The sequence below is a fragment of the Giraffa tippelskirchi genome, chromosome 3, assembly GCF_054371585.1.
Source record: "Giraffa tippelskirchi isolate mGirTip1 chromosome 3, T2T-mGirTip1v1.2.pri, whole genome shotgun sequence".
In the NCBI taxonomy this organism is placed as follows: domain Eukaryota; kingdom Metazoa; phylum Chordata; class Mammalia; order Artiodactyla; family Giraffidae; genus Giraffa; species Giraffa tippelskirchi.
Genome location: NC_137277.1, coordinates 31,943,788 through 31,967,308, shown reverse-complemented (window position 1 = coordinate 31,967,308; position 23,521 = coordinate 31,943,788). Strand labels below are relative to the sequence as shown.

Here is a 23,521-nt window from a genome sequence, read left to right as displayed (position 1 = left end):
GACTGTAGCCCGCCAGGCTCCTCTGCTCATGGGATTTTGCAGGCAAGAGCGGGTTGCCATTTCCTCCTCCAGGGAATCTTTTCCGCTGAGCCACCAGGGAAGGCCTGTAATGAGACTATCCCTGCTTTAAAGGCAGCTTCACTCAGTGACTTCTGTAGTGACAGCTGAGAATCATTGCTTGGCTCTCTGTCCACTAAATGTCTCTCTGTGACGAGGCTGGAACTCCAAGGCAGCATGTCAGGGAAGATCTCCAACACATCCGTAGTGAACGTTTTCTTCACTGTCATACTCTGCACTCAGGGTGTGGTTGCAAACTGGTGTTATGTGAACTATATTTTTATAGATTTAGAAAATGAGAAGTTGGCTAAGCCATTTAATTTCCTACAGGATGTCTCAGAGCCTTTAATACTTTAGTAAGACTCTGTTAATGGATAATATAACCTTCAGTATTTCCTAACATTTTTTCCACAGAGACTTTTTCTTTGGAGTGTCTAATAACTATTTTTGCATAGAACACATTCTGTGACCTGACAAGCTCAAGTATGACACTGGCGACAGTCAGGATTTTTGTGGGTGGTGGTGATGATTCTCCTAAACCCCTAAGGAGAACAGTGCACCATTTTTAGATCCATTTGCCCAAGGCTCAGTTTTGCACTAGTCTCTTGATGTAAAAAATAAAAAGACGTGACTTGTACTCAGGTGTCACCTACACAGTGCCTATCACTCTGTAGAATGACTCACCCTCTGAAAACGGTAGTGTTCATTGTCTTAGTAGTGAACAATACTCTTTCGTTTACAAAGGTGAGACCCAAATTACCAGGCTTCCTAAAATTAGCATCACCTTTTAGCCCACCACCTTGCTTGAGTCAGTCTTGAGTGCTCTGTTGAAGTCCTTCATGTGTAATGGAGGAAGGCTCTGGCGAGTGGACAGTCCGGCTAAGCAACCTCCAATCAATTCAATATTGATCAGTCTTCCCAGGTCAGCACAGCATTCTAGGAGTTTCTTAAATGCTTTTGATTTCCAAATAAGTGTGTGACCCCACACTTTAAGAGCAAAATTTGTCTCCAGCACAAGATCCTTTTCTTTAAAGGAGTTTGCTGCTGGCTTATCAATTATGTACTTACATTGTTTTGATTGGTTTTTATTTTATGTGCAGTTGAACTGTGAGTAATTAGTTAGCAATCAAGATGCCCTAAAACTCAGCTCTTACTTTTAAAGAAAAAGTGGTAATATCTTTAAAGAAAATGTTTATAATGTCACAGTTTATGTATATTGCATGTATTATATATTTATTACATATAAAACATATGTATATATGAAGTGAAGTGAAAGTCTCTCTGTCATGTCCGACTCTTTGCAACCCCATGGACTGTAGCCCACCAGGCTCAGTCCATGGAATTCTTCAGGCAAGAATACTGGAGTGGGTTGCCATTCCCTTCTCCAGTATATGTATATAAACTTGCATAAATGAGTCCAATAATCCCAGAAGACTAAAAATAAACAAAAAATATCCATTAGATTCCCTATATTCTGGCTTAAATATATATGTGTGTGTATAATTATATATGTGTATGTATATAAATCATTTATGCAAGGAACCATTTATGCAAGTTTATGCTTAATACTTGGTGCTTAATTTTTTATATTATTTATTGTTTGATACATAGATTACCTGTATTTTCATATGTATATTCTGAAACATGTTAAAGCTATGAATGTACTATACAAATTCAGAACCAGAACACTAACAATTATGTTGGAGCTACCTGTTTATCCTTTTCAAATCCCACCCCTTTTCCTTTTCTAGAGATAACCACCATTTGAAATGCATTGTTTTTTGTTTTATTATATGTGTATTCATCCTATAACAATATGTCGTTTAGTAGTTTTTAGCTTTGAGCCTTATGAAAATCATATCAAAGTAGTCTTTTTTTTGCCCCAATCACTGTACTTATTAGATTCATCAATGTTGTTTTGGGTAAATTTTATTTAACTATTTTTATTAATGTATTAATATATAGTATAACATTATGTAAATATATGCCAGTTTTTTATTCTCTTCTTGATGACCTTTTCCCCCTAATTTTTTGTGTAACCAAAAAAAAAAGAAAAATCTGCTGAATATTTTGAAAATGTCTCCTGATAAACGCCCAGGGGTTTCTGTAGGACAGCATTTTTAAAAGGCAGAGTCCCAACCCGTAGCTGGTACGACAAAAATGGTATGGACCTAACAGAAGCAGAAGGTATTAAAAAGCGGTGGCAAGAATACACAGAAGAACTATACAAAAGAAATCTTCACAACCCACATAATCACGATGGTGTGATCACTCACCTAGAGCCAGACCTCCTGGAATGTGAAGTCATGTGGGCCTTAGGAAGCATCACTACAAATAAAGCTAGTGGAGGTGATGGGATTCCAATTGAGCTATTTCAAATCCTAAAAGATGATGCTGTGAAAATGCTGTAGTCAATATGCCAGCAAATTTGGAAAACTCAGCAGTGGCCACAGAACTGGAAAAGGTCAGTTTTCATTCCAATCCCAAAGAAAGGCGATGCCAAAGAATGCTCAAACTACCACACAATTGCACTCATCTCACATGCTAGCAGAATAATGCTCAAAATTCTCCGAGCTAGGCTTCAACAGTACGTGAACCATGAACTTCCAGATGTTCAAGCTGGTTTTAGAAAAGACAGAGGAGGAACCAGAGATCACATTACCACCATCTTTTGGATCAAGATGAAAAGCAAAAGAGTTCCAGAAAAACATCTGCTACTGCTTTATTGACTATGCCAAAGCCTTTGACTGTGTGGATAACAACAAACATGGAAAATTCTTCAAGAGATGGGAATACCAGACCACCTGACCTGCCTCCTAAGAAATCTATATTCAGGTCAGGAAGCAACAGTTAGAACTGGACATGGAATAACAGACTGGTTCCAAATCGGGAAAGGAGTATATCAAGGCTGTATATTGTCACCCGGCTTATTTAACTTACATGCAGAGTAGATCATGAGAAATGCTGGACTGGAGGAAGCACAAGCTGGAATCAAGATTGCCGGGAGAAATATCAATAACCTCAGATATTCAGATGGCACTACACTTATGGCAGAAAGCAAAGAAGAACTAAAGAGCCTCTTGATGAAGGTGAAAGAGGAGAGTGAAAAAGTTGGCTTAAAACTCAACATTCAGAAAACTAAGGTCATGGCATCTGGTCCCATCACTTCCTGGCAAATAGATGGGGAAACAGTGGAAACAGTGACAGACTTTATTTTTCTGGGCTCAGTGATTTTTCACTGCAGATGGTGACTGCAGCCATGATTTTAAAAGACGCTTGCTCCTTGGAAGAAAAGTTACGACCAACCTCAGTTCAGTTCAGTCGCTCAGTTGTGTCCGACTCTCTGCGACCCCATGAATTGCAGCACGCCAGGCCTCTCTGTCCATCACCAACTCCCGGAGTCTACCCAAACCCATGTTCATCGAGTCGGTGATGCCATCCAACCATCTCATCCTCTGTCGTCCCCTTCTCCTCCCGCACCCAATCCTACCCAGCATTAGGGTCTTTTCCAATGAGTCAACCCTTCACATGAGGTGACCAAAGTATTGAAGCTTCAGCTTCAACATCAGACCTTCCAATGAACACCCAGGATTGATCTCTTTTAGGATGGATTGATTGGATCTCCTTGCAGTCCAAGAAACTCTCAAGAGTCTTCTCCAACACCACAGTTCAAAAGCATCAATTCTGCGGCACTCAGCTTTCTTCACCGTCCAACTCTCACATCCATACATGACCACTGGAAAAACCATAGTCTTGACTAGATGGACTTTTGTTGGCAAAGTAATGTCTCTGCTCTTAAACGTGCTATCTAGGTTGGCCATAACCTTCCTTCCAAGTAGTAAGCGTCTTTTAATTTCATGGCTGCAGTCACCATCAGCAGTGATTCTGGAGCCCAAAAAAGTAAAGTCTGACACTGTTTCCACTGTTTCCCCATCTATTTCCCATGGAGTGATGGGACCAGATGCCATGATCTTAGTTTTCTGAACGTTGAGCTTTAAGCCAACTTTTTCACTCTTCTCCTTCACCTTCATCAAGAGGCTCTTTAGTTCTTCTTCACTTTCTGCCATAAGGGTGGTGTCATCCGCATATCTGAGGTTATTGATATTTCTCCCGGCAATCTTGATTCCAGCTTGTGTTTCTTCCAGCCCAGCGTTTCTCATGATGTACTCTGCATGTAAGTTAAATAAGCAGGGTGACAATATACAGCCTTGACGTACTCCTTTTCCTATTTGGAACCAGTCTGTTGTTCCATGTCCAGTTCTAACTGTTGCTTCCTGACCTGCATACAGGTTCCTCAAGAGACAGGTCAGATGGTCTGGTATTCCCATCTCTTTCAGAATTTTCCACAGTTTATTGTGATCCACACAGTCAAAGGCTTTGGCATAGTCAATAAAGCAGAAATAGATGTTTTTCTGGAACTCTCTTGCTTTTTCGATGATCCAGCGGATATTGGCAATTTGATCTCTGGTTCCTCTGCCTTTTCTAAAACCAGCTTGAACATCTGGAAGTTCACGGTTCACGTATTGCTGAAGCCTGGCTTGGAGAATTTTGAGCATTACTTTACTAGCATGTGAGATGAGTGCAATTGTGCGGTAGTTTGAGCATTCTTTGGCATTGCCTTTCTTTGGGATTGGAACGAAGACTGACCTCTTCCAGTCCTGTGGCCACTGCTGAGTTTTCCAAATTTGCTGGCATATCAAGTGCAGCACTTTCACAGCATCACCTTTTAGGATTTGAAATAGCTCAACTGGAATTCCATCACCTCCACTAGCTTTGTTCGTAGTGATGCTTTCTAAGGCCCACTTGACTTCACATTCCAAGATGTCTGGCTCTAGGTGAGTGATTACACCATCATGATTATCTGTGTCGTGAAGATCTTTTTTGTACAGTTCTTCTGTGTATTCTTGCCACCTCTTCTTAATATCTTCTGCTTCTGTTAGGTCCATACCATTTCTGTCCTTTTTCGAGCCTATCTTTGCATGAAATGTTCCCTTGGTATCTCTAATTTTCTTGAAGAGGTCTCTAGTCTTTCCCAATCTGTTGTTTTCCTCTATTTCTTTGCACTGATCGCTGAGGAAGGCTTTCTTATCTCTCCTTGCTATTCTTTGGAACTCTGCATTCAGATGAGAATATCTTTCCTTTTCTCCTTTGCTTTTCGCTTCTCTTCTCTTCCCAGCTATCTGTAAGGCCTCCTCAGACAGCCATTTTGCTTTTTTGCATTTCTTTTCCATGGGGATTTTCTTGATCCCTGTCTCCTGTACAATGTCACGAACCTCTGTCCATAGTTCATCAGGCATTCTGTCTATCAGGTCTAGTCCCTTAAATCTATTTGTCACTTCCACTGTATACTCATAAGGGATTTGATCTAGGTCATACCTGAATGGTCTAGTGGTTTTCCCTACTTTCTTCAATTTAAGTCTGAATTTGGCAATAAGCAGTTCATGATCTGAGCCACAGTCTGCTCCCGGTCTTGTTTTTGCTGACTGTATAGAGCTTCTCCATCTTTGGCTGCAAAGAATATAATCAATCTGATTTTGGTGTTGACCATCTGGTGATGTCCACGTGTAGAGTCTTCTCTTGTGTTGTTGGAATAGGGTGTTTGCTATGACCAGTGCTTTCTCGTGGCAAAACTCTATTAGCCTTTGCCCTGCTTCATTCTGTACTCCAAGGCCAAACCTGCCTGTTACGCCAGGTGTTTCTTGACTTCCTACTTTTGCATTCCAGTCCCCTATAATGAAAAGGACATCTTTTTTGGGTGTTAGTCCTAGAAGGTCTTGTAGGTCTTCATAGAATTGTTCAACTTCAGCTTCTTCGGCGTTACTGGTCGGGGCATAGACTTGGATTACCGTGATATTGAATGGTTTGCCTTGGAAGCGAACAGAAATCATTCTGTCGTTTTTGAGATTGCATCCAAGTACTGCATTTTGGACTCTTTTGTTGACCATGATGGCTACTCCATTTCTTCTAAGGGATTCTTGCCCACAGTAGTAGATATAATGGTCATCTGAGTTAAATTCACCCATTCCAGTCCATCTTAGTTCACTGATTCCTAGAATGTCAACGTTCACTCTTGCCATCTCCTGTTTGACCACTTCCAGTTTGCCTTGATTCATGGACCTAACATTCCAGGTTCCTATGCTTATTAAAAACCAGAGATATTACTTTGCCAACAAAGGTCTGTCTAGTCAAAGATATGATTTTTCCAGTAGTCATGTATGGATGTGAGAGTTCGACTATAAAGAAAGCTGAGCTCTGAAGAATTAATGCTTTTGAACTATGGTGTTGGAGAAGACTCTTGAGAGTCCCTTGGACAGCAAGGAGATCCAACCAGTCCATCCTAAAGGAAATCAGTCCTGAGCATTCATTGGAAGGACTGATGCTGAAGCTGAAATTCCAATACTTTGGCCACCAGATGCAAAGAACTGACTCATTTGAGAAGATCCTGATGCTGGGAAAGATTGAAGGCAGGAGGAGAAGGGGACGACAGAGGATAAGATGGTTGGATGGCATCCCCGACTCAATGGACATGAGTTTGAGTAAATTCTGGGAGTTAGTGATGGACAGGAAGGCCTGGCGTGCTGCAGTCTATGGGATTGCAAAGAGTTGGACATGACTGAGCAACTGAACTGAACTGAACCCATTAGTGATAGTGAAGTTAATATAGTGAACACAGTAGAAAATATTAGAAAATATTTTAGCAGAACAATGCTTACTAAAATATTATTGTAATAGGCATTGTTCTGTTAAAAGATGTTTCATTTGGGTACCAGATAAGGGCACGTGGCCTTTTTCACTGAGCATAATGTCTTTAAATACCTATCCATGTGTCAATAGATCCACTTGTGTCAATAGATCCTTCCTACTTATTGTTGAGTGTTTGTTGTTGTTCAGTTGCTAAGTTGTGTCTGACTCTTTGCAACCCCATAAACTGCAGGACTACCTGGCTTCCTTATCCTTCACTATCTCCTGGAGTTTGCTCAAATTCATGTCCATTGAGTTGGTGATGCTATCTAACCATCTCATCCTTTGCTTCCCTCTTCTCCTTTTGCCGTCAAACTTTCCCAGCATCAACCTTTCCCACTCGGCTTCCCTCATATCTCAGTTGGTGAGGAATCCACCTGCAACCCAGGAGACCCTGGTTCAGTTCTGGGTTGGGAAGATCCACTGGAGAAGCAATAGGCTACCCACTCCAGTATTCTTGGGCTTCCCTTGTGGCTTAGCTGGTAAAGAATCCGCCTGCAAGGCGGGAGACCTGGGTTTGATCCCTGGGTTGGGGAGATCCCCTGGAGAAGGGAAAGGATACCCACTCTATTCTGTGCCTGGAGAATTCCATGGACTGTATTGTCCATGGGGTCACAAAGAGTCGGACACAACTGAGTGACTTTCACTCACTTTTCCCAGCATTGAAGTCTTTTCCATTGAGTCATCTCTTCACATCAGGTGACCAAAGTATTGGAACTTCATCATCAGTCCTTCCAATGATATTCAAGATTGATTTCCTTTAGGATTGACTGAGTATTTTACAAATTGTTGAGTGTGTTCCTTTATTAATCCACTCACCAGATGAAGGACATTTAGGATGTTTGCTTGTTACACATAAAGTGTCTATGAACGTTTATGAGGGTTTTTTAGGGGGGAACATAAATTTCATTTCTATAGAATGGGATTGCTGGGTCATGTGGCAAGTGTATGTTCAAGTTCATAAAAAACTACTAAGCTGTTTTCCACAGTGACTGTTCCGTTTTCCATTGCCCTACCCTCAGCTATGTGAAAGGATTCCAGTTGTTCCACATCTTCTCCAGAACTTGATATAGTCAGGTTTTTGCATTTTTTGTTATTATTTTGTTAGATTGATTGTGTTATCTCATTGAATGTTAATTTGCATTTTCCTAGTGCATACTGATGTTGAACAATTTTTCTTGTGCTTATTTGCCATTTATTCATCTCCTTTGATAAAGTTTCTGTTCAAAAATTCTGTAAAGCAATTATCCTTCAACTAAAAAATAAATTTAAAAAAGTTTCTGTTTGGATATTTTTGCCCATTTTGTAACAGGATTTTTTTTACTGTTGAATTGGAGAGTTCTGCATATATTCTGGATACAGTTCCTTTGTGTGAACTACAAATGTTGAAATATTTCTTCTTTCAGTGGATTGTCTTTTCATTTTTTAGAAGTGCCTTTCACAGAGCAGAAGCTTTTAATTTAGATGCAGTCTAATGTATCCTTTTTTTTTTCTGTTATGGATCATGCTTTTGATATTTCTAAGAACTCATCGCCTAACCCCAAGGTCAAAGATACTTTCTCATGTTTTCTTCAAAAGTTTTAAGTCTCTTGTTTTGTATTTATGTCTGTGAACCTTTATGAATTTTTATATATGATGTGATGTATGGGACAAAGGTCATATTTTTTTATATGAATGTCCAATTTTACCAGCATAGTTTGTTAAAAAGAGTCTTCTTCCTCTTTACATCTTTGTCAGAAATCAGTTGCTTATATCATCTAGGTCCATTTTCCTTATTCTGTCCCATTGATCTGTTTTTCTGTCCTTTCACTACCATATTCTTTTGATTACTTAGTTTTATAGTAAGTCTTAAAATTGAATGAGTACTGCAAATTTATTCTTTCTAAAAATTGTTTTGTATATTTTACTTCCTTTGCAGTTTCGTATTGATTTTAGATTGTTTGTATCTACAACAAATCCTTTTGGAATTTTGATTTGGATTGTATTTAATCATAACTAATTTTGTGAATATTGATATCTTTATTGTGTTGAGTGTTCCAGTCCACAAACACAGTATTTCTCCCTTGATGTAGATTTTTTATTTCTTTCATAAGTATTTTATAGTTTTCAACATGTACTTTCTGTGCCTATATATTTATAAATTTATACCTAAGTATTTTATTTTTCAAAGCAGTTGTTAATAGTATTTTATTTTTAATACTAATGTATATTCATTGCTAGTATATAGAAATAAAACTTATTTTTGTTTGTTTACTTTCTGTCCTATAACCTTGCTGAATTCATTGGCTCTAGGAATTTTTTTTTTCTTGGTAAATTCCTTGGTATTTTCTACATAAACAAACATGTCATCTGCAAATAGGGACATTTTAACTTGTTCCTTTCATATCTGTATGTTTTTTATTTCCTTTATTGCGCTAAGCAAAACTTCTAGCACTATACTGAATGAGTATTGAGTACAAACTTGGATCAAGGCATCTATATCATGAGGAATACTGGTTTATAGTTAGCTGGGTTTTTTTTGTTTTTTTTGTTTTTTTTTTCCTGTTTTTTGTGTCTGGTTTTGGTATCAAAGGAATATTACCTTCATAAAATCAGTTGGGAAGTATTTTCTCCTCTTCTGTATTCTGGAAGAGATTATGTAGAATCAGTGCTAATTCTTCATTAAATATTTAGTAAAGTTCTCTTGTGAAGTCTCTGGATCTGAATTTTTTTCCAAGATTTTTAATAGTACAGATTCAATTTCTTAATAGTTACAGGGCTATTTAGATTATTTCTTTCACATTGAGTGTATTGTAATTTGTTTTTAAGTACATTAGTCCATTTCATGTAACTTGTCAAATTTACGTGTATGTGGTTAATTGTTCAAAGGCATCCTTTTGAAATCTACAGGATTTTGTAGTGATATTTCCTGTTTCATTCCTATTCTGTCTTCTCTTTCTTACTGTTTTCAGTTGTGCTAGAGGTTTTTTCAGCTGTATTCTCAAAGAACCAGTGCTTTGTTTCTTGGTTTTCTCTGTTACTATTTGGTTTTAGACTTCTTTATTTCTGCCCTTTATGATTTCATTCCTTCTGCTTGCTCTGGGCTTATTTTTGGTCTTCTTTTATAAGTTGTTGCATTAGAGGTTGCTCATTTGAAAATGTTTCTCTTTTCTAATGTATTATTTTAGTGCTATAAAATTTCCTCCCAGCACTGCTTTGGCTGTGTCTGCCATTTTAATATATTACATTTTCATTTTTATTCAGTTCGTTAGTTTTTTTCCTTTGAGACTTTCTCTGTTCCAGGAATTATTTAGAAACATTCTGTTTAGTGTCTGAGTGTTTGGATATTTTCTTCTTATCCTTCTGTTAGTGATAAGAGAATATGCTGTATATGATTCCAGTTCTTTCAGACTAGTAATGTTATGAACCCAGATGTTGTGTATCTTGGTATATGTACTGGAAAAGAATATTCTGCTGACGTTGGTTGGAGTGTTCTTCTATAAGTGTCTAATTCTTTTGTGGCGGTTGTGGTTTAGTCTCTAAGTTGTGTCCGACTCTTGTGACCTATGGACTGTAGCCTGCCAGACTCCTCTGTCCATGGGATTTTCCAGGCAAGTATACTGGAGTGAAAGAAAAGTGAAAGTCATTTAGTCGTATCTGACTCTTTGCAACCCCGTGGACTATACAGTCCATGGAATTCTCCAGGCCAGAATACTGGAGTGGGTAGCCTTTCCCTCCTCCCTAACCCAGGGATTGAGCCCAGGTCTCCTGCATTGCAGGCAGGAGCCACAAGGGAATCCCAAGAATACTGGAGTGGGTAGCCTATCCCTTCTCCAGCAGATCTTCCAGACCCAGGAATCAAACCAGGGTCTCCTGCATTGCAGACAGATTCTTTACTGACTGAACTACCAGGGAAGCCCCTGGAATTATGTTCATATATACTCTTGCTGATTTTTTTTTTTCCTAGATGGTCAGTTGTTGAGAGAAGAAATATTGAAGTAAGCCCCTGGAATTATGTTCATATATACTCTTGCTGATTTTTTTTTTCTAGATGGTCAGTTGTTGAGAGAAGAAATATTGAAGTCTCTACGTGCGTTTGTACTTTCCTTCTCATATTTTGCAGCTTTGTAGTTTAGTGCATACACATTCAAGATGCTGTGTCTTCTTGTGGATTAATGCTTTTATCATTATATTCTCCTCTATATTTCTGGTCATTTTCTGTATTCTGAATCTACTTTATCTGCTATTAATACTGCCACTTTTGCTTTCTTTTGATCAATGTTTGCATGATATCTTTTCCTATCCTTTTACCTTCAGCCTACCCATATCATATTTGAAATGAGATTCTTGTGGCCCACATGATTTCTTTCAGTCTACTCTTGTCACTGTCTTTTGATTGGCATATTTATTAGGCCATTTGCATTTAATATAATTATGAATATGTTAAGGCTTAAGCCTGCCATTTAATTTTTTGTATTATGTCTGTCCTTTTTGTTTGTTTGTTTTAATTGTTTTGTGTTCTTTTTCTTTCTTTTCTGTGGGTTAGTTTATATTTTGATTTTTTTGAGTGTGCTTCTTTGTGCTTTGCTCCAGGAAGATTTGCATTTTCCCCTGATGCTGAGACAGGGATTGCTAACAGGTTGGGACACTCCAACCAGCATCCAGGTTCTTTCCCCGAAAGTGTTAACCTCTGGTTTCAGCTCCCCACTTTCTGGGGCGGGGGGTGCCTCATACTAGTGGCCAGATCTCAGTGGTGACATTTGCATTTGTCACCAGGACGCAGCGCTTCCTCTGTCTTTGCTGTTGATCAATCTGTGCCACGTTTGCTTGTTTGGGGGAGACCAAGGGGAATGGGTGGGGAAACCTACTTAATTCTTTTAACTGAAAGAAGAATACCTGGAGGCAGAAAAGGTGTGTTTGTTGTGCTTCATCTAGGTTTCCACACAGTAGCGGGAGACCCCTCAGAGCCTCGTTTACCATGTTTTTGCTGGAAATGCTGGTTACTTGATGTTCCTTGTCAATCCCAGTACTGCCTACATTTTCTCTTGTTAGAAATCATTGCTGTTGATGCAAGCTGGTGTATCCAGGATGGAGAGACAACAAGGTCCTACTGTGTGGCACCAGAAACTGTGTTCAGTATCCTGTAATAAACCACAAGTGGAGAGGAATATGAAAGAATGTGCATAGATGTATAACTGAATCACTTGATAAGTGGAGAGGGCGGGGAGTAATTATGAGACCATATTCCTAGGTCTTGTTTTTTAACTGATATGTGTCTCCATTTTCGCTTTAGGGCCGAGAAGACTGAAGTTCTGAGCGAAGACCTTCTTCAGGTAAGGTTGTCACTGGCCCGTAACTCATAGATGTCAAAGACATCTTCCCTTTTACAGCCAAACCCTTCCCGATGTTGTTCAGACTCTCCACTGCTCCTCTCCCAGTCTGTTTAGAGATGCAGCTTTTTCTCTTTACGATAACACCCTGCATGGTGCACAGCAGTCTCAGTGGGACTTTTCAGGAGACATGTGAAGGCATTTCACCGCACGGTTAGCAGAGCGTATCCGAGTCTGTGATCCCCTCCTTTCCTCTCCCGCATTGGACGTTGTCTCTGCAGAAACAAGGCTCAGTCTTGTCCCTGGACTATCCAGACCCACGACCCCACTTCTAACCTCACCTCACCCGGGGGCCATGCCCCCCGCTCTGTCCGCAGGTAGAGAAGCGGCTGGAGCTGGTGAAGCAGGTCTCCCACAGCACACACAAGAAGCTCACGGCATGTCTGCAGGGCCAGCAAGGGGCCGAGGCTGACAAGCGCTCTGTAAGTGCCTTCCCAGCCCCAGGGGAGGTGGAATTTGCCTGCTGACTGCCCGGCCAGTGTTTGAGAATCAGACCCCTGCCTGAAGCACCTCCACCCTCACTAAGATGTGGTCCCCATCCTTGTCCTCCCCAGACTGGGGCAGCCCCCGAGGAGAGCAGGACGGGCTTAGATCCCACTGCTAAGGAGGCTGCCACCTTTCCCTTACCCCTGCTGCTCATCTACAGGTTCCATTTGCCTCCATAGTATCTTAAGAGCGCGTGGAAAAAAAAATTACACTGTGATTTTGGGGGTTATAAGGGACCTATAAAGGTTCTTGTGAAGACCATTTTTGCTGCAATGATGCAGTCAGGATAACATGATGCACAACAGGGCTCCAGGGTCTCTGTCTAGAACCTGCACTAGTGCTGAAGGCATAGCATCATGCAGCTCCACTGGGCAGTCCTTGGGGTAGGTGATCCTGAAGGTTCACTTCCCTCTTGACCCCTACCTCCCTCAAATCCAACAGAGATGAAAAGATACTCTTTTTTTAAAAAAAAAAATCTTATTAATATTAGTTTGTTTTTTGTTTGTCTACTGTGCTCAGTTGCTCTTTGAGACCTCATGGACTGTCACCCACCAGGCTCCTCTGTCTGGGGTATCCCAGGCAAGAATACTGGGTTGCCATTTCCTACTCTGGGGGATCTTCCCAACCCAGGAATCTAACCTGCATCTCCTGCATTGGCAGACAGGTTCTTTACCACTGAGCCACCAGGGAATCCCCCCAAAAAGATATTCATAAGTGTTCACTTGGCTTTGTTCCAGGGGAGGGACAGTCTAGGGGGCTTCTTTCCTCCTTAAGTTGACGATCAATGTGTCTGGTGTCTGTCTGATTTTCTCTGATTGGGAATTCTTATTGACGTCTCTTCCTGGTGGTTGCCCTGAGCCCCCCAGCTCTGTTGACCTTGCCTCTCTTGGCTATCCTGATGCGTCCTCCCAGCTCACACTGCAGACCACTCTGCTTGCTCCTTCAATCATTCCATCTTCTCCTCCCAGCCCTGGTTTCTTCTTTCTTAACTTTCCCAGCAGGAACCACTGATGTGTGGTAGAAATAAAATGTTTACAGCTTTGCAGAGTGTCTATGGAAGTAATTCGATGTGTATTGGGGATTTCAGCAAGGGGAGCCTGACAGTCGTCCCCCTTGTCAACCGCCAGTCTGTTCTCTGTCCACAAGTCTGTTTTTGTGTCCTCTTTTAGACTCCACATTTAAGTGATATAGCATATGGTATTTGTCTTCCTCTGTCTGACTTCACGAAGAGTGATAAACTCTAGGTCCATCCATGGTGCTACAGATGGTGTAACTTTCCTCTTTTATGACTGATTGGTATTCCTTTGTATATATGTACCACGTCTTGATCTATTGTCTGTTGATGGACATTTAGATTGTTTCCATGTCCTGGCTACTGCGGCTAGCCAGGCCAGCAGCATCTTACTGTTTGATTCTCAGCTCAGATGCCACCTTCTCAGTGCAGCTTCTCCCACCATCTGATGTGTTTGCTCCCTCCCCAAGTCATACCCCCTGATTCCACGTTCTTCCTAGCACATGTTATTCTCTAAAATCGCTGTGCTCCTTCATCTTCTCCCGTGTCTGTTCCCAGTCCTGGTATGTGAGCTCCATAGGAGCAGGGATCTTCTCTTCCCATCACGGCTGCATCCTTAATGACTCTAATGGGGCCTGCCACGTGGAGGCAGCACTAAAAATAGATGTGTGACGACTGGATGGCCCATGAGTATTTTAGGCACAGGACTTGCCCAACGCATCAAGCCAATTTGAATCTTTCCTATTCTTTTCGTTTAAAACCTTTATTTAATTTGTTACAGTATTGCTTCTGCTTTATGTTTTGGTTTTTTGGCTCCAAGGCATGTGGGATCTTAGTTCCCTGATCAAGGATCAAACCTACATGCCCTGCATTGGAAGGTGGATTCTTAACCACTGGACCACCAGGCAAGTCCCAAATCTTTCCTGTTCTTCACAGAAGCAATTTAGGTTGATGGTTCTGAGTTTAAGTGCAAGGATATGACTCTCTGAGCCTGAAGCCCAGCTCTGCTGTTTCCAAATTTTGCCTGACAGTAAGGAAGTCAGTTACCTCTATAAGCCTTGGTTTTCTCACTTGGAAAATGGTAGTAACAGTGAATCCCTACCCAGTAAGATTGTTTGAGAGTTCTGTGAGATCATTCATGTAAATGCTTAGCATGGTGCTTGACCTAAGTACATAGTAAAGAAACAGCTGTTATTATGGCCCCGTCGTTGGTCCAGAATCACCACTGAGAACTGCTGAGCCCCAGGAAACAAGTGTGCCTGGATTAGAGGATAGTAGACAGCAGTTTTCAGAGATGGGGCTGTGTGTGAGCATGTGTGTGTATGTTTGGGAAGCAGGGTAGATATTAGAATGAGACTTTTTGTCTCTGAGTCATCCTACAAACTGCTGCTTCTGCCCAAGATAATTTTGGAGAGAACAGTCTTCTCAGACAAGTCAGATCGACTGCTTGCAAACCCTGGAACGTTCTGTGTCCCCTTCTTTAACTCTTAAGCATCTCTTGGCACTCCAGAATCAGGAGGAAGTGTATTTTAATAGCTTCCCTTTGACCTGGAAAGCCACTGGTCAGGGTGAAGCTTGCTAAGATCTCTTTCAGTTCAGTTCAGTCGCTCAGTCGTGTCTGACTCTTTGTGACGACATGAACCGCAGCACGCCAGGCCTCCCTGTCCATCACTAACTCCCTAGGTCCACCCAAACCCATGTCCATCGAGTCGGTGATGCCATCCAGCCATCTCATCCTCTGTAGTCCCCTTCTCCTCCTTCCCTCAATCTTTCCCAGCATCAGGGTCTTTTCCAATGAGTCAGCTCTTTGCATCAGGTGGCCAAAGTATTTGAGTTTCAGCTTCAACATCAGTCCTTCCAATGAACACCCAGGATTGATCTTTAGGATGGACTGGTTGGATTTCCTTGCAGTCCAAGGGACTCTCAAGAGTCTTCTCCAACACCACAGTTCAAAAGCATCAATTCTTCAGCACTCAGCTTTCTTTATAGTACAACTTTCACATCCATACATGACCACTGAAAAAACCATAGCCTTGACTAGACGGACCTTTGTTGGCAAAGTAATGTCTCTGCTTTTTAATATGCTATCTAGGTTGGTCATAACTTTCCTTCCAAGGAGTAAGCTTCTTTTAATTTCATGGCAGCAGTCACCATCTGCAGTGATTTTGGAGCCCAGAAAAAGAAAGTCAGCCACTGTTTCCACTGTTTCCCCATCTATCTGTCATGAAGTGATGGGACCCGATGCCATGATCTTAGTTTTCTGAATGTTGAGCTTTAAGCCACCATTTTCACTCTCCTCTTTCAGTTTCATCAAGAGGCTTTTTAGTTCTTCTTCACTTTCTGCCATAAAGGTGGAGTCATCTGCATATCTGAGGTTACTGATATTTCTCCTGGCAATCTTGATTCCAGCTTGTGATTCCTCCAGCCCAGCGTTTCTCATGATGTACTCTGCATATAAGTTAAATAAGCAGGGTGACAATATACAGCCTTGACGGACTCCTTTTCCTATTTGGAACCAGTCTGTTGTTCCATGTCCAGTTCTAACTGTTGCTTCCCGACCTGCATACAGATTTCTCAAGAGGCAGGTCAGGTGGTCTGGTATTCCCATCTTTCAGAATTCTCCACAGTTTATCGTGATCCACACAGTCAAAGGCTTTGGCATAGTCAATGAAGCAGATATAGATGTTTTTCTGGTACTCTCTTGCTTTTTTGATGATCCATCGGATGTTGGCAATTTGATCTCTGGTTCCTCTGCCCTTTCTAAAACCAGCTTGAACATCTGGAAGTTCACGGTTCACGTATTGCTGAAGCCTGGCTTGGAGAATTTTAAGCATTACTTTACTAGTGTGTGAGATGAGTGCAATTGTGCAGTAGTTTGAGCATTCTTTGGCATTGCCTTTCTTTGGGATTGGAATGAAAACTGACCTTTTCCAGTCCTGTGGCCACTGCTGAGTTTTCCATGTTTGCTGGCATATTGAGTGCAGCACTTTCACAGCATCATCTTTTAGGATTTGAAATAGCTCAACTGGAACTCCATGACCTCCACTAGCTTTGTTCGTAGTGATGCTTCCTAAGGCCCACTTGACTTCACATTCCAGGATTTCTGGCTCTAGGTGAGTGATCACACCATCGTGATTGTCTGGGTCATGAAGAACTTTTTTGTTCAATTCTTCTGTGTATTCTTGCCACCTCTTTTTAATGTCTTCTGCTTCTGTTAGGTCCCTACCATTTCTGTCCTTTATTGAGCCCATCTTTGCATGAAATGTTCCCTCGGTATCTCTAATTTTCTTGAAAAGATCTCTAGTCTTTCCCATTCTATTGTTTTCCTCTATTTCTTTGCATTGATCGCTGAGGAAGACTTTCTTATCTCTCCTTGCTATTCTTTGGAACTCTGCATTCAAATGGGTATATCTTTCCTTTTCTCCTTTGCTTTTTGGTTCTCTTCTTTTCGCAGGTATTTGTACGGCCTCCTCAGACAGCCATTTTGCTTTTTTACATTTCTTTTTCTTGGGGATGGTCTTGATTCTTGTCTCCTGTACAATGTCACAAACCTCCATCCATAGTTCATCAGGTATTCTGTCTATCATATCTAGTCCTTTAAATCTATTTCTCATTTCTACTGTGTAGTCATAAGGGATTTGATTTAGATTATACCTGAATGGTCTAGTGGTTTTCTCCACTTTCTTCAATTTCAGTCTGAATTTGGCAATAAGGAGTTCATGATCTGAGCCACAGTCCGCTCCCAGTCTTGTTTTTGCTGACTGTACAGAGCTTCTCCATCTTTGCCTGCAAAGAATATAATCAGTCTGATTTTGATGTTGAACGTCTGGTGATGTCCATGTGTAGAGTCTTCTTTTGTGTTGTTGGAAGAGGGTGTTTGCTATGACCAATGCGTTCTCTTGGCAAAACTCGATTAGCCTTTGCCCTGCTTCATTCTGTACTTCAAGGCCAAATTTGCCTGTTATTCCAGGTGTTTCTTGAGTTCCTACTTTTGCATTCCAGTCCCCTATGATGAAAAGGACATCTTTTTTGGGTGTTAGTTCTAGAAGGTCTTGTAGGTCTTCATAGAACTGTTCAACTTCAGCTTCTTCAGTGTTACTGGTCGGGGCATAGACTTGAATTACTGTGATATTGAATGGTTTGCCTTGAAAATGAACAGAGATCATTCTGCCATTTTTGAGATTGCATCCAAATACTGCATTTTGGACTCTTTTGTTGACTATGATGGCTACTCCATTTCTTCTAAGCAATTCCTGCCCACAATACTAGATATAATGGTCATCTAAGTTAAATTCACCCATTCCAGTCCATCTTAGTTCACTGATTCCTAGAATGTCGATGTTCACTCTTGTCATCTCTTGTTTGACCACTTCCAATTTGCCCTGATTCATGGACTTAACATTCCAGGTTCCTGTGCAATATTACTCTTCACAGCATCGAATCTTGCTTCTATCACCAGTCCCATTCACAACTGCATGTTGTTTTTGCTTTGGCTCCATCCCTTCATTCTTTCTGGACTTATTTCTCCACCGATCTCCAGTAGCATATTGGGCTCCTACTGACCTGCGGAGTTCATCTTTCAGTGTCCTATCTTTTTGCCTTTTCATACTGTTCATGGGGTTCTCAAGGCAAGAATACTGAAGTGGTTTGCCATTCCCTTCTACAGTGGACCACATTCTGTCAGACCTCTTCACCATGACCCGTCCGTCTTGGGTGGCCCCACGTGGCGTGGCTTAGTTTCATTGAGTTAGACAAGGCTGTAGTCCATGTGATCAGATTGGCTAGTTGTCCGTGACTGTAGTTTCAGCCTGTCTGCCCCCTGATCCCCTCTCTCAGTGCCCACCGTCTTACCTTGGTTTCTCCTACCTTGGACACGGGGTCTCTCTTCATGGCTGCTCCAATAAAGCCCGGCCGCTGCCCCTTACCTTGGACTCGCAGTAGCTCCTCTTGACCGCCGCCCCTGACTTCGGGCGTGGGGTAGCTCCTCTCGGCTGCTGCCCCTGACCTCCGGCCCAGGGTAGCTCCTCTCTGCTGCCACCCCTGACCTCCGGCCTGGGGTAGCTCCTCTCAGCCACGCTTAAGATCTCACCTGGGCACTAATGGTCCCTGGTGGCTCAGATGGTAAAGATTCTGCCTATAATGCAGGAGACAAAAGAGATGCAGTTTTGATATCCGGGTCGGGAAGATACCCCGGAGAAGGGATTGACAACCCACTCCAGTATTCTTGCCTGGAGAATTCCATGGACAGAGGAGCTTGGTGGGCTACAGTCTATGGGGTCACAAAGAGTTGGACACAACTGAGCGACTAACACAGTAGTCCCTGGAATATTATGTGGTTCTTTCAACCTGGATCTTTGTCAGCCAGAGAATGGTGGCTTTTCTAGACATACGGACAGTTGGATCCTTCAAAGTCTCAATATCCTTCTAAGTGAAGCGAGGGTGAGCAGAGGTTGGGAAAGAGAGCAAGTAATATCTCAGAAACAGGTAGGCATTAGGGTAAATTAATCAGCACGGTGCCCTGTGTCTACTGAGCCCTCAGCTTTTCCTTTTGTCTTAGAAAATTTCTTTAGGAATAGAAGTAATAATTTGGAGTCTGTTGTGAGTTGTAGTCCATTAACGTCTTCTGTTCACCGGCCTTTGGTTATAGATTGTCACTTACTCATTTTTGACATGAAGAAATAACCCATTTCTTCTTTTCTTTGTTTTCTTTTGGTAGCTTCCTTTTAATTTCTTGATTCTTTTCTTCTCTTAGCTTCTGGACTCTTACAGCACCTACACAAGCAAAATCTCACTAATTGAGGTTTTACCCCTTCAACACCAGTGCCCTTGAAATCCACGCGCCCACAAGGCCCTCAGTGTCTCCTCCACAGCAAATCCTTTCTTAGGAGCATCACCTGGTCCACAGACACAGACCCTGTCTTGTGACCATTACACCATCAGTACAAGACTTGTTTAAATGTTGTCATCATCATTCAATGATCTGTGTAGCTGTTAAAAGAAAAAAAAACCAGGATGAGGAAGTTCTGTCTACATCTTGATAGGAAATGACATGAACGATATCTATATGTGAAAAGGAAAATGAAGTGTAGGGTTGGGTATATCGTGTGCTGACAGTGTGAGGGGAAAAATGTGTCCATTAAAAACGGAGACACACTCACATACATAATTGGATCTTCTTAGAACACTTATGGAAGGAGACACAGAAAGCTGATCACTGTCATGATTTCTGGAGACAGATACCAAGTGGCTGAGGGTTAAGGATGGAAGAAGACGTTCTGCTTTTCTTTCTTTTCTTTTTTAACCATTTTAGACATTTCTCTAAAATGTGCTCTAAGTAACTTCTTTTGAACGGTGAGGGGGGGAGCAGATTCTCTCCAAAGATACTGTTACTGTGCCTTTAATTAAATCTCTGGAAACCTGGACCCAATAGCTTTGTAGGACAGCTACAAAGTGGTATTTAAGTTTGGACATATTAGTTCTTGGTTGCCTGGTCTCATTTTTACCCAGAAGAATCTCTCATTTTATGTGAAATGGTGGGGTAACAGGATTATTCCTCGAGTGAAAGGCATCTGACTGGGAAGTGGTACCTGGGTAGGTAGGCACCCCATTCACGGAGGTTAGATGTCCTCTCTGAGGGCAGGGAGGGAACTGTGGCTTGGACCCATCCAGGGTATCCTGGATTTTCCTGGGCTGGAGAGCAATAATCTCTCAGGTGTCCTGGTCTCTCCTCCTCCTGGAGCCCCAGGAACTCCATCCCATTCTTGGGGTCGACCTGTCTCCTGTGATTTTTCCCTGGAGGTACCTAGAGCCTGCCAGTATCCTGGGAATGTTCAAACCAGACTCCTAAAAATCCACCTCCATCTTGGTTCCTCTCTCATGTCATCCAGTTTCCTGTTTCAGGATTGAGTTATTTTAAACAGATCATGCTGTTCTTAAACAAGCCCCCAGTGAATCCCCTGGAATCCAACTCCAGTGCCTACCTCCGGCTAGTGAGGACCTGCACAATCTAGCCTCCACCTCCTCCCTGACTGCTCCCCCATCACTCACTTAGCTCCAGTCATGCTGATCTCCTGGGGATAGATGCTGAGCTGGCCAGGTAGCCCACGCCCAGACCTTTGCACCTGCCATTTCTTTGCCTGGAATGTTCTGTCCCAGGTCATCTGGAGGCTTGGTTGACTTTCTCTCCCTTCAGGGTGCTTTGTAAAGGCACCCTCTCTGGGGGTGGGTCTTTTCTCATCACCGCTCCCTCGCCACAGCTGTCCACTCTGCTTGTTGTCCTGCTTTCTGTTGCCCGCACAGCACTTCCAACTCGTGAAACAGTCTCCTTCATAGTGTCTGTGTTTAGTATTTGTCTCCCTGCCCTGGGATGTAAGCTCTGTGAAAGCAGCGTCTGGTCTCAGTCATCACAGCTGTGGTACCCAGGTAGGTAGGCACCCTGTTCACTCTGGGGAGGAAGTGAGTGACAGCTGAGGGTCTCTGGGTCCTGAGGCAAAGGCTGTGGGATGGGAGGGGGTCTGTGTGGCGGTGTGGACTGGAAGATCTAAGGAGATCCAGTTGTTCTCACCTTGTTGTTCTCAGCGTGTGCTGGATGGTTTAGGCTCAGGAAGGACAGGGCTTGTCCACACTTAGTAAGGAGGGAAGATGTATCATTCTGTGATCATAGATTGTTCTGCCTTTCTGCCTCCCTCCTCCTCTCTCTCCATCGCTTCCCACGTAACATAAAACTTACCATTTTAACTATTTTAAGTGACATTTAGTGCAGGGACAGGATTGCGCAGCTACCACCATGATCTACTTCCAGAGCATTTCTGTCTCCCCAAAAGGAAACCCCGCAGTCATCAATTAATCCCCTCCCCCGCAGCTCTTCAGGTCAGTTCAGTTGCTCAGTCGTGTCTGACTCTTTGCGACCCCATGGACTGCAGCACACCAGGCCTCCTTGTCCACCACCAACTCCCAGAGTTTACTCAAAGTCATGTCCATTGAGTCAGTGATACCATCCAACCATCTCATCCTCTGTCGTCCCCTTCTCCTCCTGCCTTCAATCTTTCCCAGCATCAGGGACTTTTCAAATGAGTCAGTTCTTCACATCAAGTGGCCAAAGTATTGGAGTTCCCCACCCCAGCTCTTAACCACAAATCTAGCTCCTGTCCCTATGAATTTGTTTATTCTGGCGATCTTATATAAATAGAATCATACATCGTGTGCCCATATTGTCTGGCGATGCCTTCAGGGTTCATCCACATTGTAGCCTGTGTCAGGACTTCATTCTCTTTTTACGGCTGTGTAATAGTTCCTTTGCATGGATAGACTGCATTGTGTTTCTTTACTCACCCGTTGATGGACATTGGTGCTGTTTCTACCTTTTGGCTATTGTGCATTGGGCTGCTCTTCACATCATGCATGTTTTTATTCAGCCATCTGTTTCAGAGTATTTTGGGTACATACCCAAGAGTGGAATTGCCGGGCCATATGGTAATTTTGTTTAACTTATTGAAATACTGCCAAACTGTTCCCCAGTGCTGGACTGTTTTACATCTCTTCCGGCAAAGCATGAAGGTTCCAATTTCTCCACATGCTCACCAATATTTATTTTATGTATCCAAAAATATATATTATTAATATTATGATAGCCATCCTAGTGGGAGTGAGGTGGTATCTCACTGCAGCTTTCATTTGGTTTCCTTAATGACTAATGATGTTGAGCATCTTTTCATGTGCTTATTGGCCATTTTATATATTCTTTGGAGTCTGCCTTATTTTGATGATTACTTTGTTTGCATTGTAATTCAAGGTGAACATTTTCTCTCTTTCTTGACCATAAGCTGCCTTGTTTATAAATTAGGGCTAATATACTTCTTAAGAAAGAGATTGATTTCTAATTAAAGCATGGCTCAAGTCTTTAGCATAATTTTGAAATCTTCCCTGTTTTTCCCTGTTGCTATCCTACTAGATTTTAAAATGCAGCATGTAAACCTTAGCCTTATTTTCCAAATTAGCAAATTTTGTTTTAATTTTCTGAATTTTCACATCTCTGAGCCTAACTCACCTTTGTATCCTCTGAATTTTTAGGTTTTATACATATTTTAAAGTCAATTTGTTTCTTAGCTAACAGAGTATCTAGGCAAGTATTTGACTTCTCACTATTTTCGTGTAAGTGGGTGACTGTTGAAGTCATTTTCATTACCACATTCTTTTTTCCTTTTCAGAAAAAATTGCCTTTGACAACACTGGCTCAGTGTCTGATGGAAGGGTCAGCTATCCTGGGAGATGACACACTTCTTGGGTAAGGAGATACCACGCATGGGTTCGTGCCAAATCTGGGAAAGTCCCTGTCCTTAAAGAGGGGACGAGCACATCTCAGCAAGGCACTGAGGACACTGAAGCCTGGCTGGGGGCTGGATGGGAAAGAAGGAACGGTGGCCAGTGAGAAATTGAGCCCCTGGGCCCCGGAGTCATAGTGTCTGGGCAGGAGGCAGCTCCCAAGGGGAAAAACTAACATAAAACTGTAGGGACTTCCCTGGCTGCCCAGTGGTTAGGACTCCATGCTTCCACTGCAGGGGGCGTAGGTTTGATCCCCAGTTGGGGAACCAAGACCCCATGTGCCATGAGGCGTGGCCAAAAAAAAAAAAGGTTGAAGGGCACTCGAAATCCCTCGGGCCCCAGCAGAAGCAATATGAAATCTCTCTGTGTCAGATGTCAGAACTTATAGGATTCCCAGAAGAACAACCCTTGCTGATTTTGAGCTCACAATAAAAACAAACTAAAAATAGAAGCATCGTGAGAGAGGGTCAGCAGGCACAGCTGATGGGAGAATCGGACCCTAAGAGCTAAAAATACTCGGACGGCATGAAAGGAA

General features: G+C 42.2%; 1 protein-coding gene across 9 annotated transcripts in view; it reads left to right on the top strand.

Annotated features, from left to right (window-relative positions):
* Positions 1-23,521, top strand: part of ARHGAP44 (Rho GTPase activating protein 44) — a 129,867-nt gene that overhangs the window by 64,931 nt on the left and 41,415 nt on the right. For 5 of the 9 annotated variants that reach the window (XM_081580665.1, XM_081580670.1, XM_081580666.1 and 2 more), the window contains 3 exons: positions 12,071-12,110; positions 12,485-12,589; positions 22,872-22,948. In XM_081580665.1, coding sequence (XP_081436791.1) covers positions 12,071-12,110; positions 12,485-12,589; positions 22,872-22,948 — 222 coding nt within the window. The remainder of the gene's footprint in view (positions 1-12,070; positions 12,111-12,484; positions 12,590-22,871; positions 22,949-23,521) is intronic. The other 4 variants (XM_081580673.1, XM_081580671.1, XM_081580669.1 and 1 more) reach the window with 1 other exon arrangement.